Source organism: Vespula pensylvanica, chromosome 7, assembly GCF_014466175.1.
Source record: "Vespula pensylvanica isolate Volc-1 chromosome 7, ASM1446617v1, whole genome shotgun sequence".
In the NCBI taxonomy this organism is placed as follows: domain Eukaryota; kingdom Metazoa; phylum Arthropoda; class Insecta; order Hymenoptera; family Vespidae; genus Vespula; species Vespula pensylvanica.
This window is the reverse complement of record NC_057691.1, coordinates 4,941,673-4,964,428: the sequence shown is the minus strand read 5'-3', so window position 1 is coordinate 4,964,428 and position 22,756 is coordinate 4,941,673. Positions and strand designations below refer to the sequence as shown.

The window sequence follows — 22,756 nt, the reverse complement described above, 5'->3', positions numbered from 1 at the left end:
TTCAGATTTAAACATCGAGGCATGCGCAGTGAGATACCTGCCATAATGCTTTTCTATAGTACGGGGTTCACACACATCGTCGAAAGGAGCGTAATCGATCGGACTACGTGAACGACTCCATTTGGTGCAGCATCACTTGCTCGTTTGTGTCGTATTTTCTCTTGAAAATTGTGTGGTTCTGTGTTTCGTGAGCGAAAATGGTGAAGATGGAACATGATGTAAGTATAAAATTATACAAACATTTTATTTTTTATTCTTGATTATTAACTTAATTTTATATATTTTCTTCGCGACATGAAATTATACGAAGTATTCGTCTCTTGTTCCTTTCTTTTATGTATTTTAATGTTATATTAGAATGCATCATTTCTTTCTTCGATTTCGTTAGAAATTTCTTTGAAAGGACATTTATTTTTGTCGAATAATTCAATAATCAATTTATTTTAAGATATTTCATATTTTTCTTACTATTCTGCAAATATATATACAAAATTTACATAACATCGATGTATATCCTTCGATGTATTTATAATCCATTGACATGAATTTTTCATAAAAATTAATACCGACTATAATTCTCCTTAATTATTACTGGAAATATAATTTCGTTAAATTACTATAATGTGAAGGCTATAACAGTATTTCTTCGCTCGAAGTGATAAATTATATTTGCTTTTACATAACTATACACTTTTATACGATTCTTATTAACGTTGCTGTTATGTAATATAAACATTAAATATTACTTATTAAAATGAAATATTTTTCCTATAAACTGATAAGTAAATTATGAGTTTCTCCATTATGAGTTTTATCCAAGTTTAGCGTACCCACGCTACGCCATTTTGAAAGCGTCTTTGAAACTACGATTTTTCATTTATACATTTTTTTTCTAGGATATAAACATTTGTTTTCTAGGATAAACATACAAATATTCGTATTATTGCGATTGTAGTAAAAAAAAAAGTTCTTTATAAGTACTTTTTCATCCATTCGTAATCCTAACCAAAAATATTCTCCTTTCTTTTCATATTAATTTTTCGTAGATAAATTCAAAATGTACGTTTTATATATAGTATGCTTAAACGTGATTAACATTATTTTAGGATGGTAAGAATGAACCTGAACATGTTCGGAAATTGTTCATTGGGGGCCTAGATTATAGAACTACAGATGATTCATTAAAAAAACATTTTGAGCAATGGGGTGAAATCGTAGATGTAGTTGTTATGAAAGATCCTAAAACCAAACGCTCCAGGGGGTTTGGTTTTATTACTTATTCACGTGCTCATATGGTAGATGATGCTCAAAATGCAAGGTACGTATTATATTTCATAATATAAGTTCAATAGTTCCAATCTTTATAGCTTTGTGTAATTACTTAGTTATAATATTTTATAGACCACATAGAGTTGATGGTCGAGTAGTAGAACCTAAAAGAGCTGTGCCTAGACAAGAAATTGGTACACCTAAAGCTGTAACAGTAAAAAAATTATTTGTCGGTGCTTTAAAGGATGATCACGAGGAAGAAGATCTCAGACAATATTTCCAAAGTTATGGAAGTATAAATTCAATTAGCATTGTTACAGACAAAGAAACAGGGAAAAAACGTGGATTTGGTTTTGTCGAGTTCGATGATTATGATCCTGTTGATAAAATTTGCCTTCAGCGCAACCATCAGATACGTGGAAAACAAGTTGATGTCAAAAAGGTAAACATCAGCTGTTTAATATATTAAATAAATTAAATATATGAACTTTTTATTGTATATGATTTTAATTTTCTCTTTCTCTATTTCTATTTTATTATATGAATTTTCTAACAGGCCTTGAGTAGAGCAGAAATGGCATCTGCTAGTGGAGGAGATGGTGGTGGCGGTGGTGGAAGCAGAGGAGGACAAGGTGTTGGAAGAGGACCACGTGGTGGAAATCAAGGTGGAGGCAATTGGGGAGGCCGTGGAAGTGGTGGAGGTGGTGGAGATTGGAATAATGGTGGTAATCAAGGTGGTTATGGTGGAGGTAATCAAGGAGGTTGGGGAGGTAACGGCCCATGGGAAAACCAGAATCAAGGTAAAGGTTCGCAGAAAAAAAAATTATTTTACTACACTGTTATAAAACTTTATTTCATATTTTGTATTAGATGTTAAAACTTGTCTGTAAGTTGAACTCGTTATATAATTACAAACAAAAAGTTTTGAACTATAAAGTAAAGCTATAATTAAATGATATTATTTCTAATTTAGAATTTACTTTTTAAGGTGGAGGATGGGGTGGCCAAGGCGGTCAAGGTGGTTACAACAGTGGTGGAAACTGGAGTAATGATAATTTTGGAGGAGGATATCAACAAGGTTATGGTGGTGGACCAGTACGAAATAATTTCAACTCTGGAGGCAGACCAGCACCCTACGGTATTAATATGGGTCCTAGTGGCCGACAGTCTGGAGACTCGAGATGGCTACCGCCCTTTGGTGGACAAGGTTGCTTCCCTCCTTCTCAAACGCCAACGCGTCTGCCACGCATCTTGAGTAACTGAGTGCTATTGATATCTCACACTTAGTATAATCATCTCATAATGTAAAATTTATATACACATGTCTGTTACACAGATCATATATCTGATATGATAATAAGACTTAAGTTACACAAGTTGCGTCGGCATAAACATCGAAATTTATGATTGATTTTAATTACAAATAATTTTATATCCTACTATTAAGAATCCACTTCCCTTGTACTGGATTGTGTGGATATAATTTTATAAACATTGGATAGCATGGTGGGACTTATGCTAACTATATTGCCAAATAAGTACTAACATTTATTACACATTTCTGTTTATATATTTATAGTTTGTCAAAATTTAATAATTTGAGCATATTAATATATTTAAGAGAAAAGACATTAGGCGCGATGTTGCAGTGAGAAGGAGCGCCTTTGTCCACTCTCTCTCTGCTATCCTAGGATATTTATTTAATCAATATTCCCAAAGTACGAGTATTGATTTTGTAAGGAAAAGATAGATAAAACAAAAAAATATCAGTAACTTTTTCATCTTGACTAAAATTAACAATCCATAATGGTTATATAATTACAAAAAAAACTTGAGACTTTTGGGATCACGTTTGTTAGTTCTATTTTATATACTGTATAATTTTACTAATATTTTTATTTTATTATGTTTACAGGCCCTATGGGTGGAGGTAACTCGGGAGGTGGTGGAGGTTATGGAAATCAAGGAGGCTATGGTGGCAATTCTCTTGGCGGTGGAAATATGGGTGGCGGCGGAGGTGGAGGCGGTGGTAGAAGATACTAAAGTTTCTGTCACACAACTAGCTCTCTCATTCATTCTCCCTCACATGGTAAGCATGATTATATTTTTTGTTAACCTTTTTTCTTAAATCGTTTTATTTTTTCTTTTCTGAAAACTGTTACCTGTAGTGCAGGTAAAACTCCTTGCTTCTTCTGAATAAACCATATCCATATCGATGTGTACTTCATCTCTATTTAGATATATTTAAGGTGTCTTATATTTCGTTTAATCACTAAAAATATTTAGACAAATTTGAAATATTTTTGATTGAAATAAAATGAAACAAAGTGCAGTATGTAGAAATTGTCAGAAGGGTTAACTGTCATGCACAAATATAATATATTTACATTATTATGAATATGTAGGATGTAAGGTATTGAAAGGCACAATGGAAGACAGTTTATCAGATTTAAGTAGCATATAGTTTCTATTTTAATATTTTAATTTAGGGCAAATCGATCACTAGAGCAGGTATTCAGTAAAAATATTTATTTTAGTTGTCAAATTTAATTTCACTTTAATTCAAAAATTCTTGAAGCAGTACTTAATAAAATTAAGCAGAACAATTATTTAATTAAATTTTATTGCTACTATCCAAATTTAATAAGAAATTTATAAAATTGGCTATCTCCATGCAAAATACATGTACTATATATATCCACTTCTTTCAGAAAATATATTGGATGTATGAACATTTAATTTCATGCTTCTATTTTATTATTTTCTATATTCTGGTTTTATATCATTTCTTTTTTATAATTATTGTATAATATAAGTTGTCTCTTCTTAATTCTCATTATTTATTTTTGTGCAGTGTATAGATATTTGGTTGCATTCTTTAAGTATGTACCTTTTCTGTTATGATCATGAAGTTTTAATGCATATAAATTAAAAGAAGTGTTTTGTTCCCTTTCACATAACACTTTAGCGCAAAACTTATAGACCTTTACAATTTCTGGGACTTTTCAGTCATTGCAACTAACAGATTTATGACTTTTAAACCTCAGGTGAACCTACTACTTGTCTTCTAGTCGCCAGTACTTCTGTACTGTTTAGTAGTGGAGCAGGCAGGGCTATAAGGCTAGAGACAAGACCAGGCAGGACAATCAGGATACAGGACAGAGAAGCATCATCTGTTAGCTTGCAGTGAGGGAGGCTTATGCCTGTATTTGTTTCGGTATCTAGCACCTACCACATCCCCTACACATTCAACTCATCATGTGAAATTGTTGCATCATATTTCTTAGGCAGTGTCAGCACATGTTGACTGGCACATATAATACTTATTAGAAGAGGCAATGATTATTTGTTTAATCACAATTACCACCCATAAAAGACTCGTGTATTGGAATAGTTAAGAACTGAATCTTTTTCTGATTGACGGTATATCTATACCATGCAACCTGATTAATTGCATATTACTTTGTTACATTCATTTCTGCGGTGTATTAGATAATGTTTGTGTAGGATAACATTGTGGACATTGAAAAGCTCAACTGACCCTCATGACGAAAAAATAGTTTATTTACAAATTATAGGTTTTACTATTTTGATCGTACGTTTTGGGTAAAAAAAATGCAATTTTTATTATTTAGGTAGAAATTTTTGATGCAAGAGAAAATATATGAAAGAATATTGATAAAGTTTTAATAGCAGTTAAAGTAGGCAATTAAGAAAAAGCATAGCGTCAGTCAGCATTTTATAGGTTACTTAGATTAACCAATTATTGATTAAGTTGTAATGTTTTAAGAGCTAGCTAATAAAACTGACCAGAACCTTTTCCACGTCACTCTTTAATTTATGAAACAACGAAAAATCGATCAGCAGCATAGGTTAAGTCAGAGGTACAAAAATTATAGCTGTGAGGATTGCAGAGAACAGGAAAGTATAGACAGACGAAGACAGATAGTATACCGGCGGAAAGATTTAAATATCATGTATGATAGAAAAGATTGTTGTACTTTTGTCAACTGCGTAGAAAATGAAGGCACCAATGAGTGTTTTATATTTATGTGTAAAGACAGTATTAAATAATTTGTATATACGAAAAAACCTATTATCAATTTTGTTTAATTTTAATGCGTAATTAAGATTCTTATGGATTTATAGCTGAAGGGATACGTTATATTTTTGTTCGTGAAAGTAGTTATAACGTGACTAATACAGAGTTATGATAAATTGAAAGAATACTATATAAAATTCATATTGCTATTAAAAAGTGGTAGGAAAAATATTTTTATAGTTTCACATAGGTTGACAATTTAGATAATTCTTTCATTTTGAAAGATAATATGCCCTTATTTGATTAAAATAGGAATTTTATTCTGTATCTCTATACTTACCAGAAAAGGAACAGAAAAGAAGTGGTTAGTATTATATCATATTAACTATAATGTTACTCTTATCCAAATTGAAAACCTATTTTCATAAATTAAGGATATTCAGGAGATATAATTTAGATTTTATTTCAATATTTTTCGTATCCCTCTCAAGTAAATCCACAACCAAGGTTGAGAAGTAAAATCAGTGTTGTACTAAATAAATATAATTGATATACATGATGCTTTTATACACAGAAATTTAGGCTAATAATATATATCTCATTAGCTGTTTTATAATTTAGAAGATAATACCCAATAATTAATAACCAAACCCTTTTTTTTTTACCTAATATATCTCGTACCTATTTTATTTTATATTTTCAAGTATCCTTCAGTTAGAAAATTATTCCAAAATTATTAACTGTTTAGTCTTTCATTTAGTCTAATTCTATATTTAAATATTAAACAAACATATGTTATAGTCGTAGATCATCCCAATTGTTTAATTAATCGTGCAACACTGATTATGATATTAGTATGTGTGTCCATAGTGTAGTTCAGTGTTAAAATGCAGCTTATTAAAAGTTTTGTACTTAAATTTGAAATCAATGCTAAAGTTTAGCAATGTCTACTAGTCTGTAAGTTTATTTACCTGCCTTACAGTCACTTTTATAGTGATCAGGTTTTGCTGTCATATATCATTATTAATGGTAAGTGGAATGTGACTGTTAGGTAAAGCTGTGTTATACAGAGGAAAACTGTGTTGTTAGATTTGATAGGTAGTGTGTCGTATAGTATCCGCATAAAATTCATGAAAGTAAAGAGTAGTAAACATAGCTAGACTTTTTTGATGGATCTTTAGTGTGGCTGATTAGAAGCATGAATACAATGAAGAAACTAAAAAGCAGGCAGGTAGCTGAACTAAAGGATTCTGACCTCTGCAGCAGACTAGACCTTGCTAGGATATTTGCTAGCCTCTGTAGTGCAACCACAGGTAGGAATTCAAGAATCATCTGTTTAGATATATATATATATATATATATATAGGGAATTGAAAGGTAAATTGTGTATGCATGATATTTATAATGTTTAGTGGTACTCTGATTAAGTATCCATTTTTTTTTCTTTTTCTATTATAAAAATAGAAATTATGGTTGTTTTATGGATACAGTTAGGACTGATATTAAAGAATATTATTTCTATTCACTGCACATGATAATGTTTTTCTTTATTTCCAAGCAATGAACTTTTAAGCATTAATCGATTGTAATACAAATTGTTAAAAAGTGATAGCTAGTTTTCTAAAGAGACGAATGCTATTCTTATTAGTCCTTATCAACGTGCACTGTAAATAAATCTACTGACTTTAGACATTTCTATAATTTTAAGTTTTCGAACATGTTCAATAGTATTTCATAACAAAGGATGTTTTATCCTATGTAAGAAATATAATATTTTTATTAAATTAGGTATAAAAGACAAAATCATTTTAAGTTTAAAAATATACGAGATCGTGTACATGCACTCGCATTATTTAAATATCGATGAAGTAAAATAAACGTGATAAGTACTTTATTTTTATCCTGTTCGCAAAGTCTATTTAGTGGTTTTTTGGAAATTGCTTTTCTATACATGTTTATATATTTTTAAAGGGGAGAAAAAATCATGGTTAGTTTAAATTGGATATTAATTGGACAACACATTGATAAAATAGATAAAAAATGATCAAGAAGATTTTGCGGACAATATAAAGTACCATAAACTGATTATATTTATTATGCATATTTATATTTGTCTCCTTTCAGGACATTCAACATGACAGGCATGGCCTTTTTTCTTTTTCTTCTTTTTTGTCCTTTTTTTACATATTCACTATATTTCTTTTGTCAATAATTAACATGTCACCCATTTATATGCGAGGTTTTAATAAAATACCTTTCATAAAATTTTTTTTAATATGCAGAGCATTTACTACAATATTCGAAAGGTGTTTTACGAATATCCTCATATTATTGCATTAATAATTTTATATATTATGTAAGTTTAACTTGAAAGTAAGTTTTGCAACCACGCAAATGCTAAATTTATAGCTCGATGCTGTATTATGTTCGCACAATAACAAATTTTTGTTTCATTTTATCTAAATACTTTGATATCGTACAGTTTGAAGATCTCAATAACTTTTTGAAGATTCATTCAATTAGTTAAAAAAAAAATGAAAGGTCTACAATTTTTTATTTTTCTTTTTTTTTACATTATACACTATTTATATTAATGTCTCAATCACTATCGCAAGTAGAATTGTAGTCAGTTTGTTTAATCAAAGTAATTTCGATATATATCGAAGAAAAAAAAAATTGGTATAATATGTTCAGTACTGTGACACATTGGTGTATGTATAGAAAAGTATGGAAAAAAGTAATTTTCATCTTATCTCGCTACTTTATTTTGCTTTCCTTGTATTAATTGCTGTCTTTCGTTTTCATTAATTTCTGGTTTACCATTGGACTGGTACTCCAAGACCGCATCGTGCCTCTTTCCGCTACTCCCCAGAGTCAGCCGTCGTTGGAGGTAAGTTAAAGTAAGTTGTAATTAATTATTAATTAATTAATTTTAAGCAATATAAATAATTCTAACATTATCCAAATAGTGCAGTAGTTTGATCTGTTTTATGGAAGCAGTTTTTAATACTTATACAGATTGTATATATTGAAATAACAATTAAATATATAAAGTATCTATTTTTGTAATTTATGTATATATTTTTATTAATATCATAGAAAAAGAAATAATCCATAGTTGATAAGAATATCTCGTAGGTAAATTTTGGTACACGTAATTCAATTAGATTTTCTTTCGCTATCTGTAACTCCATAAAACAGATTTTTTTAACTAACATTTATTCTTAATCATGGCTACATAATATTTCGTATAAAAAAAAATTATACATGTCTCTTCCATGAGATTAAATAAAGTTTCTTTCAGTCTCCTCGTGTGTTTATTCATCGAAACCTAAGGACATTATAGTCTGTAAGCTATGCCTTGTACATAACACAAAATAATAATAATTTTTTAACACAATGATAAATCGGCTGTTTACATGTAGAGATCGCGATGATAATATATAATACTTTCAGTACAGGCATAGACGTACGACAAAAATGTATTCTGATCCTTTCTTTAATCCTTCAGAATTGTATCATTTTTATTAAAGAATATTATTTTATAATTTGATAGGAAATTGGTTCTATAATAAATAATGAATTTATTGAAATTTTTTATACATTCTCTTTTGTCATTAATTTTTCGAAACAAATCGAATTTTTTTGTAGCTTTTTGGATATCGATATATACGAACGAAAATTGGATTACAAAATAGAAATAATTTTTATAATAAAGAAATGTGTGTTCGTTTGTAGATATACAAGATAAACATTTACTTTTATCTTACGATTATAAACAATAAATTAATTATGACTCACGCACACGCACGCATACCGATTTAAAAATATATTTACAATAATAAATATATTATAAATGAATGATAATTAGCGATATATTAAAAAAAAGAATTCTCTATGATCAACTTAATAACGAAGAATTTCTTTCGAGGCTCGTATTCTTTGGTTTGAAGAATGATCAAATTTATCGATTAATACACGTTCCCTGGACATTACACATATTACAAATATTTCATAGACGATAATACAATTAATATAGTTATACACGCGATCGATTATTAACCATTGTTAAATGGAATATCGACGAGAATATAATAGCGAAATCTGAATAAACGTTTTATCGGTGTGAGATTTGCTATCTCGTGCATAAATTGTCCCCGATTATAGCAAAACTGTATATTAGACCTTTCTATACTAAACGAAGATCGATCTTCTATTTAAATTGGTGATGTGACAGTAGACGGATTATCAGACATTTCGCTTCCACTACTGCTGCTGCATTGAGGTTGGTCTATCGAAGAACTTATGGTAGTAACGTGTGTGGATGCACACGAATGTGCAGCGGATGATCCAAAAGCGTCTTTATAAAGACACAGTCTGCAGAAATTACCGCTTCCATAAATGGGCAAATTTACGAAGCCGCTGGAAACAGCAAAGTTTCTGAAAGAAAATTCAAAATAAAACTAAATATAGCCTTTTAAGTCTTCTAGTGTAGTTTTCACGAATTTAACTTAAACGATGAATCGCGTGTAAAACTCACTTTCGTGCTCTTTACGATTATATATTATTTTTAATAGAGAGATATGATCTTTACATTCCAAGATATTTATTTTATTGTTGTATTTTTTTGTATTTCTTTTTTTTTCGAAGAAGAAACGATTACGTTGAAATCTGTACCGAATCTTTCATTCATTTCAAATACACATGAAACGTTCATTGAAATAGAGAATCCAAATGAAAATCTTATTTTTAGAAAGAGAGATAAGAAGGATTCTCGTGGAAGTGAATTCTTCAATGAAAATACAGAGGAAAGCTTGGAATAGAGCCGTGATGTGGCCATGGGAAAGATAAGATGCGCGAAATTCAATAACAATAGCGAGAGCATGTCGGCCCTTCAAAGCATATGGTACTTCCCGCAGCGGCAGCAGCTTCCACAGTGCTTCGCTACGGTGCATCTAGCTAAATCATTATCTTGTCAGGGTTGATGTATTGCTCCTACGATATGGTCATTACCACGGTCATTAGCACAGCTGCGGCGAAGCGCCAGACAAGATACTTAAATCGTACGATTCTTCTCGATATTAGGATTTAACATTTTATATCATTCTCGCAAGTTTTTTTTTTCTTAATTAATTGTGTAAGATTCGAATTTCAATCAAATTTCAATTAGAACTTTTCCTTTCCACGTATTTCATAAAATATAAAATGCTGTTATCTTTTGTTGATTTAAAAGAAATGATAAACCAATCATTTTCGCAACTCCTACATGTTCGTTTAATATTTGAACAAATTGAAATATTGATATTTCCGTACAAAATGATATCAGGTACAAAAGAAAAATCTCTTTCTCTCTCCCTCAAAAAGATGGAAAGGACTATTTCTGCATCGAAATTTGATGAAAATATTACTCATTAAACGAGCCAGTATTTTTCCTCTATTCTTTGGTAATACGATAAAAAAAGTCTTTACAAAAACTTCTTTCCGGGCTATTCTTTTAAAGACTCGAAGAAACGTTTTTCGGCACGCGAGCTTGTAATCTCCCCCTTCTCGAAAGAGGCTATTTAGTGGTATATTCTATCGTATCAGGAATCAGTCCGTTGATTCGTAACTTCGAATCACAGTCAACCGGTCCCCTCTCGGCCTCCAACGAGGAGATCTCTCTCTTTCCCGGGTATTATTCAGCCAATGTGCACCTGATGCCATTAAAGTACTCGATGACGGTTCTTCTCGATAAGCCGAAGATAAACGCCTGGATAAACGCGCACGTACGGTTTATATACCAATAGATTTTCCGATCCACTTGGCTCGGCGATTCGTTCGTTCGTTCGTTCGTTCGTTCGTTCGTTCGACGGGAAAGCCATCCGTTAGTTCCCACGTACCTTTGACTACGACGAAGAAAAGGTAAAAGGACTCGAGTTATCCTAACTTTTGTTAGTCCTCGAATCGAGGGATGAAAGATAGATATCCTTCCGTGGAATCAACAGGAAGCTTTACGATCGAAGGAATTTTTCGAGTGACAAATACGATCAAAAAGCTTGATAATAAAATGAATTTTAGAGACAACATCATCTACCGGTATGCAAAGTAGCCACATTTTTTCTATTTACTCATTAATTTTGACCTGTTTTATTTTGTATCGGAATTGCATTCTAAATTGACATGCATTATGTTCGTCAACAGGATATTTAATTTGTACATATATGTACACTTGAAAACAAGTAATCATGAAAATCTTTTTCCAATGTAAATATCGAGTCAAATACAACATAATAAAACATTAAACTCACCGATATTGCTGATCCAATTGAGCTTTTTCGATTCTCTTGTCTTTGGCTCGACGATTCTGAAACCATATCTTGATCTGTGTTTCCGTCAATCTCAAAGAGGCTGCTAGTTCGAACCTTCGACCTCTCGATATGTATTCTCCTCTTCGATATTCAATTTCCAAACGCAATGTTTGTTCCCCGCTGAATGTTGTCCTCTGCCTTCTTGGTCGGCCTTCCTTTCTTCTACGACGTGCGACTGTATGTTGCGTGCAAATTCATAAGACGAATTTATTTATTTAAATAAAGTGAGAAGAAAAACATATATTGTAATATAAAAAAAAGTATTCATTTATTTTCCGAAGTCTGTTATTTTGTGTTCAGAATCCTGATCATTTGTATTTAAGTTAATTTAGTCCATTTTTTACACACGTTATCAATAATTATTTCCATTTGCAATAACTTTTTATTTACTATTTCGAAATATATTAGGAAGATCATATTAATTCATTTAAATCATTTTTTAATTATTATTTCGTCTAATAAAACATTAATTCATTCTGTATATTATACGATATTAAATGTTTATATATATATATTATTTATACTTTATTTATTAATGGTGTAACGATTGGAAGCAAACAGTAAATATCAAATAGATTCGAGATTTATTGTTGAAGGTACGTGTTTTATCCGGACACGACGGTAATCTGATGCCGTAACCGCAATCCATATTGTAGGATAATTAGGATGTGAGGGACAAATGATACCGGAAGTCAGATGCACGAGGCTTCGTACAATCTGGTTCAGGATGGAAATAGGATCCTAATTGCTCCTTGAACCCTACTCGACGGACCGCGTAGATGTTCGCACTTTAGAGAAAGGAGTGCTTACTAAGCGTTATCGTAAAACTCGTCTATCTTGAAATATCGAACAAAATCTTTTTTTTTTGCTTCACTTTTTTACAGAATTTGTAATTTACAAAATTTAATAATGATCATATTATGTACTGCAATATGTGTTAATTAATTTATATATAATGATCTTTATTATTAGTTTTGAAAAGAACGGTTCAATAATGTTTCCGACATATGTTCGTAATTAATGGAAAACTTTAATTTCTGATTGTGTTATATATTTAATATACGTACGTTAAAACAGTATCATACATTTATATTTTAAATGTCGACGTAAATTTTCTTCACGGAGGAATAAATTTCATCTTTTATATGTACGTCGACTAGAACACGTTACATTATACCGGTAGGTTTACATTAATGAATATTACAGGAGAAACTGGAAGGAGCGAAGACCAAACGAAACGGATTTGACAATAACGATAACAACTTATCGCGCCTCGATGATTTCATTGTCATATGATTTATCTCTCCCTTTCTCTTCTCCTTCCCTCCTTCTCTCTCTATCTCTATCTATCTTTTGCTTTTTACTTTTACCTCTAAAACCCGCGTCAGGATAAAAGCGCGGTGATGACGGATATTATGTATTTTAAGAACACATTTTTCGAATGTTATATTTAAAAGAAGTGAAAAGTTATAGATATAGTCGGATAACTTCTAATGATTTTCTTGCATATTAATTTATATACATATTACATTATATACATATATATATGTATGTATATAAATTATATATGTATATATATATATATGTGTGTGTATATAAATCAATGACGTTCAAGAATTTGCACATAGTAGTTTAATAAAAAATACTATTAGCGAGGAAAATGAAAATATAAATAAAATTGAGAAATAACCAGTGTAATAAAAATGTGTCTATTATTTAGAGATAATGATAACACCTCATTAATGAAACAGCAATATAACAATAATTTGATAAAATATTATTCGATAATATATTTGATTTGTTCCGAGTGACCAGGTATCTTTCGTGGCGCCTGTCGTGACAGCGGCTTAAGGCCAGAGGAGTGGAGTTGGTTTGAGGAAATATAGCAATGCATATTCTACATTGAGATTCGGCCAACTGCGTTTCGTAATCTCATCACAATATCGCCACGAGGTGGCGAAGCGGGATAAACCCTCCCCAATGTGTGCACGTATACGTGTGTATTTATTGTAACAACGACTCACAATGACGAAATCTCAGGCGAACAGTGAAATTTTTAAATCCATTTTCTTCCACCCTCTCTCTTTCTCTTTCTCTGTCTGTCTGCCTCTCTCTCTCTCTTCTTTTTATCTCTATTTCGTTTTCTGCGTATCTGTTAAATTTATTAACTAATTCTCGTTTTAAATTTTTTCCGTGCTGTCTCTACGTTGAGAGCTTTGCCATATAAAACGACGGACATAATTATCGTTTAAGAATGATCTCATACGGATCTACGAAGAAAATAAAACCGTTTTTGATCTATTCATCAAAAAGATAGTATAAAATTTATCATCTAATATATCAAAAATTTTATCATTATTATCGATTCATCTAAGATATAAACGTATTCCCCCGAAATTCATTGAGAATATTATCCGATCCATATAGAGTTCTCGATCTCTCTTCTGATTTTATTATAGAAGCATTCACAACGCGATATACGAGAGTATGCAGGTTTTGTTAGCAAGTGAATACGACGTGCACTTCCAAAGGTCCGAGGATTCGAAGTTTCCACGGTAAGCCGGGGACAGCCGTCTTTGCCGCAACAGGAATATACACATACGCGTTTTGAATAAACGCATGTCCTATCGGCATAAGCAGATTTGACGAAGTCGCGTTATGATGAAGACACGCACGTCCGTTCTTCCTTCAACAACTACCACTCGAGTAAAGTATCTTCGACAAAGACTCTTCTCCGATAGTCCATACGGCTATCATTTCGATTCGTCTTTGACATTTATCGAATATCGTGTCGTATTTCTTCGCTACGATTACTTCCTCTTGAACTCGTTATAATCATGATATAAGACGAACAATAGTTTTATTTCCCGTTCAAATAAATGTGTGTTAACTAACTTTAATTGTTATGTGAAATTTTTACTTTTGGTAAAATAAAATTTTGTTTCTCTTAAAAATCTCTTATATATTTTAAGTTTATTCTATAAATGTAGATAGCTATATATATTTCTCGTTTTAAAATAATAATATGTAATATCTATATAAAAATGAATAGATATACATGATCGTCGACATTATACTCGTAAGATTTAGAATAATATTAGAAATTTGTTCATAACGTGACATTCAAAACGTGACTGTTGATATTGAAGGTATAAAAAAATACTTACGGAAGGCAGAGAATCCTTGCAAATGATGATCCGTTGCCGGATGATTTGTTAAGCCATGAAGATGCGGCGGAAGTACGGAAGGATGTGCGAGTTGCGTCAGGTGCAATGTGTGATTAGGGTTACCGGGAAAAAATGTGTGAGATAAAAAGGGTATTCCTAAGGTCGGTAACCGAGAATCCTTTTCGGATATTCTTGCATCATCTTGAGGTATTCTCAATCTTTCAGGATCTTGCGTTTTATTTTCTTCTTTCTCAATCGCTTCCGTTACGTTATTCGCCTGATACACACAAGATTTAAATACGAATTAATATTGATTCACGTTTTTATAAATAAATATATAAAAACATTTTTTATTATATTTAGATCATCAAAAATTTTATCGTAAATCAGACTATGTAATATAAAATTAACATATAGGATGTTCCAACTTTTATCTATGTGTAAATATTAAATTTAACAAAAAAAGTCCAAGACGTATTATGTTATCGAAAGAGGATCATATAGCTATGTCCATTTTTTATTGCTTATAATTTTCGAAATTTTGTGATGTTTTTTAGTGTTTTGAAAAGAACACAATTTTTTTTACGTAAAATTTAATATTAACAAATACATATAAATGGTTTCGATTATATTTTTTGAATAAAAAGAATTTCTTTTCGGATAAAAAGAAATAAGAAAAATAACAGAAGAAAAAAGGTTTTAAGTAAAAAAATAAAGATACGCTTACTTGTATAACATCACCAAGAGGAGAGGAACGCAAGGTTTCCGAGCCAGAATTCGTGCTTTTTTCGCAGACGTTCACTCTTGTCGAAGATTCCAAATTTGTTCTTGATTTCGAATCTTCCACTTCCTCATTCACTTTCTTCGTCGATTCTAAATGACCATAGATACGAGCGAAGAACCGTCGAGGAGATGACGGTCTTCCTGTTTTCGTCGACATTTAATTCACTACGGTAACGACGGGTGTTTCTTCGAGAATTCCAGAAGTATTGAATAAAATCCAAGAATCGATAGTGTGAAATAATGACAGTAGTAGAAGAAAAGGACTATATTAAATCGACTGTATGTAATATCTGTTTTTCTACGTATGTCAAAATTTCTGTTGCTTTTAAAAAGATCTGCTTTTTCTTTCTCTATCTTCTCATAAAAGTAGCACGTTTTATCATTCCTTTACTTCACAAATCCATTCTTCTCTGAACACTTCATAAATTCTATCACCATAAACGAACCCTTTCCCATATAAAAAGATTTCCAACGAGGATCTATTTTCTCTCTCTTTTTACTTCTGTCATTTGAAATATATCTTTCTTAACGTTTGACCGCAAAAAATATAATAAAAAGGAATTATGCCGAAATCGATACCTCGGGTATGTCCAACTCGAAAAACGGCGCGATTTCAAAAGCGAAAAACTTGTAAGAAAATGATTTAGTACGAGTTAACGCGCGCATCTGAATCACCTTGGTTGCACGTCCATTCTCTCACCTCGTGGTGCGTATCTCGATAGTAGAAGGGACTGTTCGTCGGTAACATTACTCTCCCTACTCTACTATGGGACTCCCCACCATCGATACTCCAGCCCCCATCCACTCTCGGCCTCCTTCTAATCCCCGTTGTCGTTCCTTGCACCGCCCCTTCTCTATGAAACGCTTTCGTATAGGTACAGTTTCTCCCCCTTGTATTAATGCTCACCGCACGATCCATAGTATAAGGTTTCAGCTTGAAGCGATCACGCTCGAGAAAATTGTTTCTCGCGTTAATTATCAATCATTCGTTTAATACAAATATAACTATCGCTCGAATTTTATCTACCGGAGAAGTTCACGGTTATTTGATCGTTGGTTTTATTCGTACGGATTTACGTCATTAAGTGAATTGTTTAAACAATAAAGTAACTTTCGGAAAATTAAAATTTGTTCTAAACATTATATATGATTTTTAATGTGGAATATTTAAAATTACATATGTGAAATATTTTGTTTTTTTTCGTTTTTTAATTTTATACTTTGTCATTCTTAAAAAAATTCGTTTTGTTAACAAAGGATATAAGCAATGGCAGAACAGAACGTAATATTTCATAAGGAAATACGCTATTCGTATTGTTATCATCGATATGGATATTAGATCTCTTTCAATTAGATTTCTTTCATTTTTTAAAACTCCTCTTACCCTCGATACTTCGTCATCATTAGACGTTCACGAAGGGTGGCCTTTTATTCGTGAGAAGAAAATTGAAAAATTCTTCTCAACGTTTCACCGACGATAAAAGGGTGGTTGATTTGTAATTTCTTCGCGTCTTCGAAGAATCCTTTATTTAGATGCAGCTTGGTAATATCTTGCGTATTTACGGTCAACTGCACAATGAACAATTCATCGGCCGGCATTCTTTTCTCGTTCATTGATCGAGGGGATTCGTGGTTTCTTATTAACGATACTGTATCCTTTTATTCGTGGCTCTTTTATTTTTTTTCTTGTAGATGAATGGTTTTTATATAAAAGCTGAATACATTATACATTCATCACGGAATCGCCGATATTTCGCGAGATGATATATTGATATAAGAAAATTGTTCGATTTTTACGTTATTGTCTCGTTAAAAACTGAAAGAAAAGGAAAGAAAGAATTCCTCTGATCCAAAAAATGATACATAGAAAGATATTTCTTACTGTTCTCTCCATTTAATTAACAATAATTTTAACTTAATTTAATTACAGTAGCAGTTTACTTAAAATTAATCAAAACCATTTCTAATATCGGTAAGAAAAAAGAATCGTCCTGTTATATAAACATAGATGCAGTGAGAAATTAATTTGTTTTTGATTTTAACGTTGAATATTTATCCTTGTGCGTATAATTGGAAAGTCATGATTACGATAGAGTTATTTTCAAATTTTTATTGAATGGATAGAATTAGAGATAAATCATATATGATCGCTAGTAGTAATATCGATGATAAACAGAAAAAAGAATGCTATTTTTCTTTACAAGTATTGCTTTCTCTCAAACGAAATCAAGTTAAAACAGTGCAGAGAACGATATTAACTGTGACGTTGGTGGATGCAATCGATATGGGAGAGTAATAATCGTAATACAATAACAATGGAATATGAACAAAAGGTATCAGAGATCGTTGAGACGATATATATACTGTTCTTGGTTGTTACGATGTGCGCATGTCACTCGTTCAACGAATCCCTATTGGTTCATTCCTAATTACATTGATTTCCGACGTATTCCCGATTGGTCCATGAATGAGCTACCATAACGTCGCATTGGCGACGGGTTAACCAGTGCAGATAATTTCTCGCACAAAGGTGAAACAATTCAATCCAATTTATATCGAATACATACAGAATATTTTTCTCTCTCCGTTTCTCTCTCTCTTCCTCTCTCGTATTTATTTCGTTAAACCACAGCATTGATGTTCTTCCCCATCGAATCATTTTCGATTTATCGAGCGTAAAACGTCGTTAGATCAAAGAAATAACATCGATTTTTCGAAACATCGATGACTTTCTCGTAACAGCATTGCTTTTATCGTGTAATTGCGCTATTCAAAAAGAACGATCAGCGATGTATTCTTGAACGTTAAGAAGAAAAAAAAGAACAGTCGGTCTGAACACGCGTTGAATATCTCGAGGATCATCGAAGAACAGCTCGGATTTCTGATTTCTTGCGTAAAAAACTTACTAGCGTTCTTCTTGCCATGTTTCGTATATAATACTGTATAATTAATTATATGATTTTCAAAGTGAGCACATTGAAAAATTGAATTCCATTGTAAATCACGATATGACCCGATTGCAAGAAACACGAAGTTCACCTTGTAAAAGTATCTTTAAAGATATTTCAAAAACACAAAGAAGCAAAGTTTTGTCAAAAATTTATTCAAAAAGTACTGGCAATTTAAGAACACCACAAGACTCGCATTCTCGAGAGGATCGTAAGTCAGTCTTAAGACGAATTTTATAACCTATTCAATTGAACGATATTTATCGAATATAGATCGATTTCTCGATAATGAATACTTGGAAGATCTTAACGAAGCATCTAATCTGATCAATCAGGATTCTGAAATACCGAAAGAACGGTGGATCGCGTTGGCTTTATTTTGTATACTAAGTTGCACTCAGTGTTGCATATGGAATACTTGGGGTCCTATAACAGTACCCACGATGATAGCGTTTACCACTTGGCAAAAATATCACGTAGCTCTTTTATCCGATTGGGGCTGTATAACATATATCATTTTTTGCTTTCCTTGTTGTTGGTTTTTGTATAGAAAAGGTGAAAATTTATCTACATTTGTAATAATAGCTAAAATTCATAAAGATCAAGTTTATATAATTTGTTAAGATTAATTGTATTGTAATATTAGGCTTAGTAGCACCTATACGAGTGGCAGCGATCCTTTCAGCGTTAGCAGCCTTTGTCAGATGTTTTTCTTGTGACGAAACGATCTTCACTATGTAGGTACGCCGAGAAATCTAATGAAATGACTTTTATAAATATACAACTAACAGGATGCAATGTGTTATATGATGAATGTGGATATATCGTGTTATATCTATTCAGAACGGCACATATCGCGGCCATCTTAAATGGTCTGTCCGGGGTAATCATCGGTCCAGCTACAGCCCTGGTGTCTGCTGTTTGGTTCCCACGTGGAGAACGCACCACCGCAACCGGTGATAATCTCTTTAATATAATTAATATCGTAGTTCGCTCGTTGTTCTCCCTCGAAACAGTAAAACGAGAGATGGAATCTAATTTCAAGCGAAACGACGGCCTTCCATATTTCAGTTAACCGAAGAGAAAGTCATTATATATATCATAAAATGAATTTTACGTTTTCACGAGTCTCATCGATGGATAACGATCGATAGCCTAAATTGTGTCTTATTTGACGTAAAATATAAAATAATTATCTACGATTAAAATATTATACAATTTTTCAGGTATATCTTCCGCTTGTAATCAATTTGGCATGGCCGTATCTTATTTGATAGGACCAGCTGTTGTAGATACAAAGATTCCGACTAACAATACGGTATTAAATAAAAAGACATCTAGAATCCTGAGAATGTATTCTCGTAAGGAACGTTATTATTATCGTTCACCGAGACGAGCTACGTTCGATACAAGATTATCTTCGAATAATAATCATCTTCAAACGGTTCTTCGTGTACAAATCATGTCGCTAATGAGAATCGGTAATAAATTTTATCCATTATTATTAATGCTTTTAAATAATATAATATCAGTTATTGTTTTTTATTATTTCAGAATTTGTGGTTCAATCCCTCATCGTAGTTGGAATCCTATCATTTTTTCCAAACCATTCTACCTCTATCGATCCTGTAGATTCTCGCTTAACTCTGATAGATTCGATCTTACTTCTTCTCAAGTAATTAAATGTTTATTCTTTTCCTTTTTAATTCATATGACGTTATTATTGTTATTATTAGTTTTTTTTTATTTAAAAAGAAAAAAATTTTGTCTCCGAAATTTGATTTAATAAACCTCCGTACATACGTCAGATCATTATTTGTATTATAAACGTGATTACGATTGTTTGTCGTAATGAAAAAATTGAATAATTTTATCAAACAAATTATAAAATCGATTGCAAATTTAAAAAATATGTTCTTATACTTATATATTGATATACCGTTTCAAGTCCCTTTGGCGCAGAGGATAGCGCGTTGGACTTCTAATCCAAAGGTCGTGGGTTCGATCCCCACAAGGGATGGTTCTTTTTTTTGGAAAGAATTATTTCCTTTTGTTTTTATTATAACATTTTTAATTAATGTCTAATACGAATATTGAAATTTAAATAATAATATTTTTTGTTGTTTTTTTGTTTTTTACATAAGAAAGAAGAATATGTGGCAATTATGTTTAGCAGCTGCGCTTAGTCAAGGTGTGACCGGACCATGGCTTAGTATGATTACCGTAACATTCGATTCAATGGTTACACAAGTAAATTTACTTACTTTTTCAAAATTTTTTCTTTGTATGTAACAAAATTGATTATAATGTTATAACAGAATTTGTTATAACATGACTGTTATAATATATATATATATACGTGTGTGTTATATCTAAATACACAGGTGGAAGCTGATAAGCTTGCTTTCTGGACTATCATTTTTGGCAGCGTTATTAGTTTGGTGGCTTCTCGAGTAGCCGATATTTTTCAAGGTCATCTCAGGACCGGTCTTTATATATTGCTAATGATATCCGTTGTAATGTTTCTCTGGATTTTATTGCTTGAAAATCGAATCTTAATATTTCGTAAGGAAGAACTTTACGCTGCTGTAATATTTGGAATATCGGCCAGCTGGTCCACTCCCGCATTGTTCCTTGAACTTGCTTCTGAAATGGCATTTCCTGTTTCGGAAGCCATCGTAGGCGGATATATGATCTTTATGGCAAACTTGATAGGAACTCTATTTTACTTTTCTTATTTTATACCTGGAATCGGTATGTGAGATACAATGTTATTGGATGCTGATAAAGAAGTACATATAGACAAAAAAATATATGTATTTCTTTTTCTTCAATACAGGTGATCGATGTTCTACATATTGCGCTTTTGGAAGTTTATTAACCGCAACTATTCTCGTAATTTATGTGAAAGAAGAATACAATCGTACGAAATCAGAGTAAGTATATTAACGGACAATATTATTTTGAATATATATATTCAAACATATTATGTAATAAAATACTGTTAAATATTATTAATCTTTATTATATAATAGGTTTTATAAAACCTATAGAAATGAGAATGATAACCAAGAAAGGAAGATTAGAAAAAAATAGTAAAGGAAAAAGAATTACTACATGTATTTGAAGAGTAATAATATTCTCAGTTCCATGAATCTTATTCGTTTGAGAAAAAAGGATTCGTGAAGAAATATTTTGATTTAAATATTTATATAGATGTTGCAACTATATATTGTGATATATATTAGTTTCATGATATATTATTAAATTTTATATTAAAATACATCTTTCTTTGATTTAAATAGAATTATCGACTAGATGGCAGTATGATTCAATGCTATACATTCGGTCGGTAACAATCAGTATCAAGTTTTACGAGTTCTTATATTGACAGAATACTTAATGGTCAAATTAGTTTAAAATTTTTATTTTAAATCTAATTAAAAAAAAGATCGCCCTTAAATTAAAATTTTATCATCTGGGTACGTATATCGCATTTTTTTTTCAGAGAACAATTCAACGAGAAAATCAATGTCAAAGAATTCTTTGTGATAGAAACCAATTGCTTTCTCAGGTTATTGTTTAAAAGTATATTAATTTGTGTAATTATATTAATAAAATAAAATCGCGATTTAGAATCAGTTTTGTTCAATTATCAAAACATTTCGGTCGCTTTAGTACATGAGAAAACAAGAATTATTGTTATATTCCTGTTAAAACCATTTGTCCGCCATGCTTAATCATGTCGAGGGCGAAAGGTTCAAATAGGCACGAATATTATTAGCTAAGGATTCATCGGTTCGATAAATTAATAGTGCAATTAGTGAACATTTTTTTCTTCATATTTATTCGTGATGCTAGGGTAAATTAAAAACAAAGCATGTGGTTTACCACGTGCATTGTTTTTAATTTAGTCTATATAATCGTGATTCATCTCGATGTATCAATATGGATGCCGTAAAAAATGAACAAGAAGAGAAGCGCAACGGATACATCCTGGAAAAAAAGTGGTGGATCATTATCTTGTACTTTAATTAAAATAATAAGTGTATTGGAACGAACGTTTTGTTATTTTTTAAATATAAGTTGTAGGCAGGTAGGTAGCATACATTTTTCTGTGTGATTGTGTATTTAATTTCTTAATTAAATTAGTAAGGGTATGTAAGCAATAAAAGTAAATAAGGATAAATACGAATGATA

The 22,756-nt window shown here is 31.4% G+C and overlaps 4 protein-coding genes and 1 non-coding gene across 8 annotated transcripts; 4 read left to right on the top strand and 1 right to left on the bottom strand.

The window, feature by feature from the left end:
* The first annotated feature begins 61 nt into the window (after window positions 1-61).
* LOC122630425 (heterogeneous nuclear ribonucleoprotein A1, A2/B1 homolog) lies at window positions 62-8,619 on the top strand. 4 transcript variants are annotated; one of them, XM_043814902.1, is made up of 7 exons: window positions 62-218; window positions 1,107-1,318; window positions 1,402-1,711; window positions 1,826-2,075; window positions 2,258-2,476; window positions 3,185-3,358; window positions 8,152-8,619. In XM_043814902.1, the coding sequence occupies exons 1-6, from the start codon at window positions 198-200 to the stop codon at window positions 3,310-3,312; spliced, it is 1,140 nt and encodes a 379-aa protein (XP_043670837.1). In that variant the 5' UTR covers window positions 62-197; the 3' UTR covers window positions 3,313-3,358; window positions 8,152-8,619. The 4 variants fall into 4 exon arrangements, with proteins under 4 accessions (XP_043670837.1, XP_043670838.1, XP_043670839.1 ...); XM_043814903.1 differs by lacking the exon at window positions 8,152-8,619 and adding an exon at window positions 4,317-5,361 and having other exon boundaries at window positions 1,826-2,069; XM_043814904.1 differs by lacking the exon at window positions 8,152-8,619 and adding an exon at window positions 4,317-5,361 and having other exon boundaries at window positions 2,258-2,407.
* A 348-nt stretch (window positions 8,620-8,967) lies between these two features.
* LOC122630426 (homeobox protein rough-like) lies at window positions 8,968-16,641 on the bottom strand. The gene is made up of 4 exons (XM_043814905.1): window positions 15,553-16,641; window positions 14,826-15,102; window positions 11,599-11,833; window positions 8,968-9,751 (listed from the first exon to the last, which is right to left on the bottom strand). The coding sequence occupies exons 1-4, from the start codon at window positions 15,763-15,765 to the stop codon at window positions 9,529-9,531; spliced, it is 948 nt and encodes a 315-aa protein (XP_043670840.1). The 5' UTR covers window positions 15,766-16,641; the 3' UTR covers window positions 8,968-9,528.
* A 1,902-nt stretch (window positions 16,642-18,543) lies between these two features.
* Window positions 18,544-20,137, top strand: LOC122630701 (solute carrier family 49 member 4 homolog). Its single transcript, XM_043815485.1, has 6 exons — window positions 18,544-18,767; window positions 18,830-19,111; window positions 19,203-19,293; window positions 19,400-19,512; window positions 19,783-20,009; window positions 20,111-20,137. The coding sequence occupies exons 1-6, from the start codon at window positions 18,617-18,619 to the stop codon at window positions 20,135-20,137; spliced, it is 891 nt and encodes a 296-aa protein (XP_043671420.1). The 5' UTR covers window positions 18,544-18,616.
* A 58-nt stretch (window positions 20,138-20,195) lies between these two features.
* Window positions 20,196-21,840, top strand: LOC122630401. Its single transcript, XM_043814864.1, has 5 exons — window positions 20,196-20,231; window positions 20,701-20,806; window positions 20,941-21,310; window positions 21,396-21,492; window positions 21,592-21,840. Exons 2-5 carry the CDS (start codon window positions 20,711-20,713, stop codon window positions 21,650-21,652), a joined length of 624 nt encoding a protein of 207 aa, XP_043670799.1. The 5' UTR covers window positions 20,196-20,231; window positions 20,701-20,710; the 3' UTR covers window positions 21,653-21,840.
* On the top strand, window positions 20,504-20,576 carry Trnar-ucu. Its single transcript has one exon. It is a non-coding gene; the product is annotated as a tRNA-Arg (tRNA).
* Window positions 21,841-22,756: the final 916 nt, after the last annotated feature.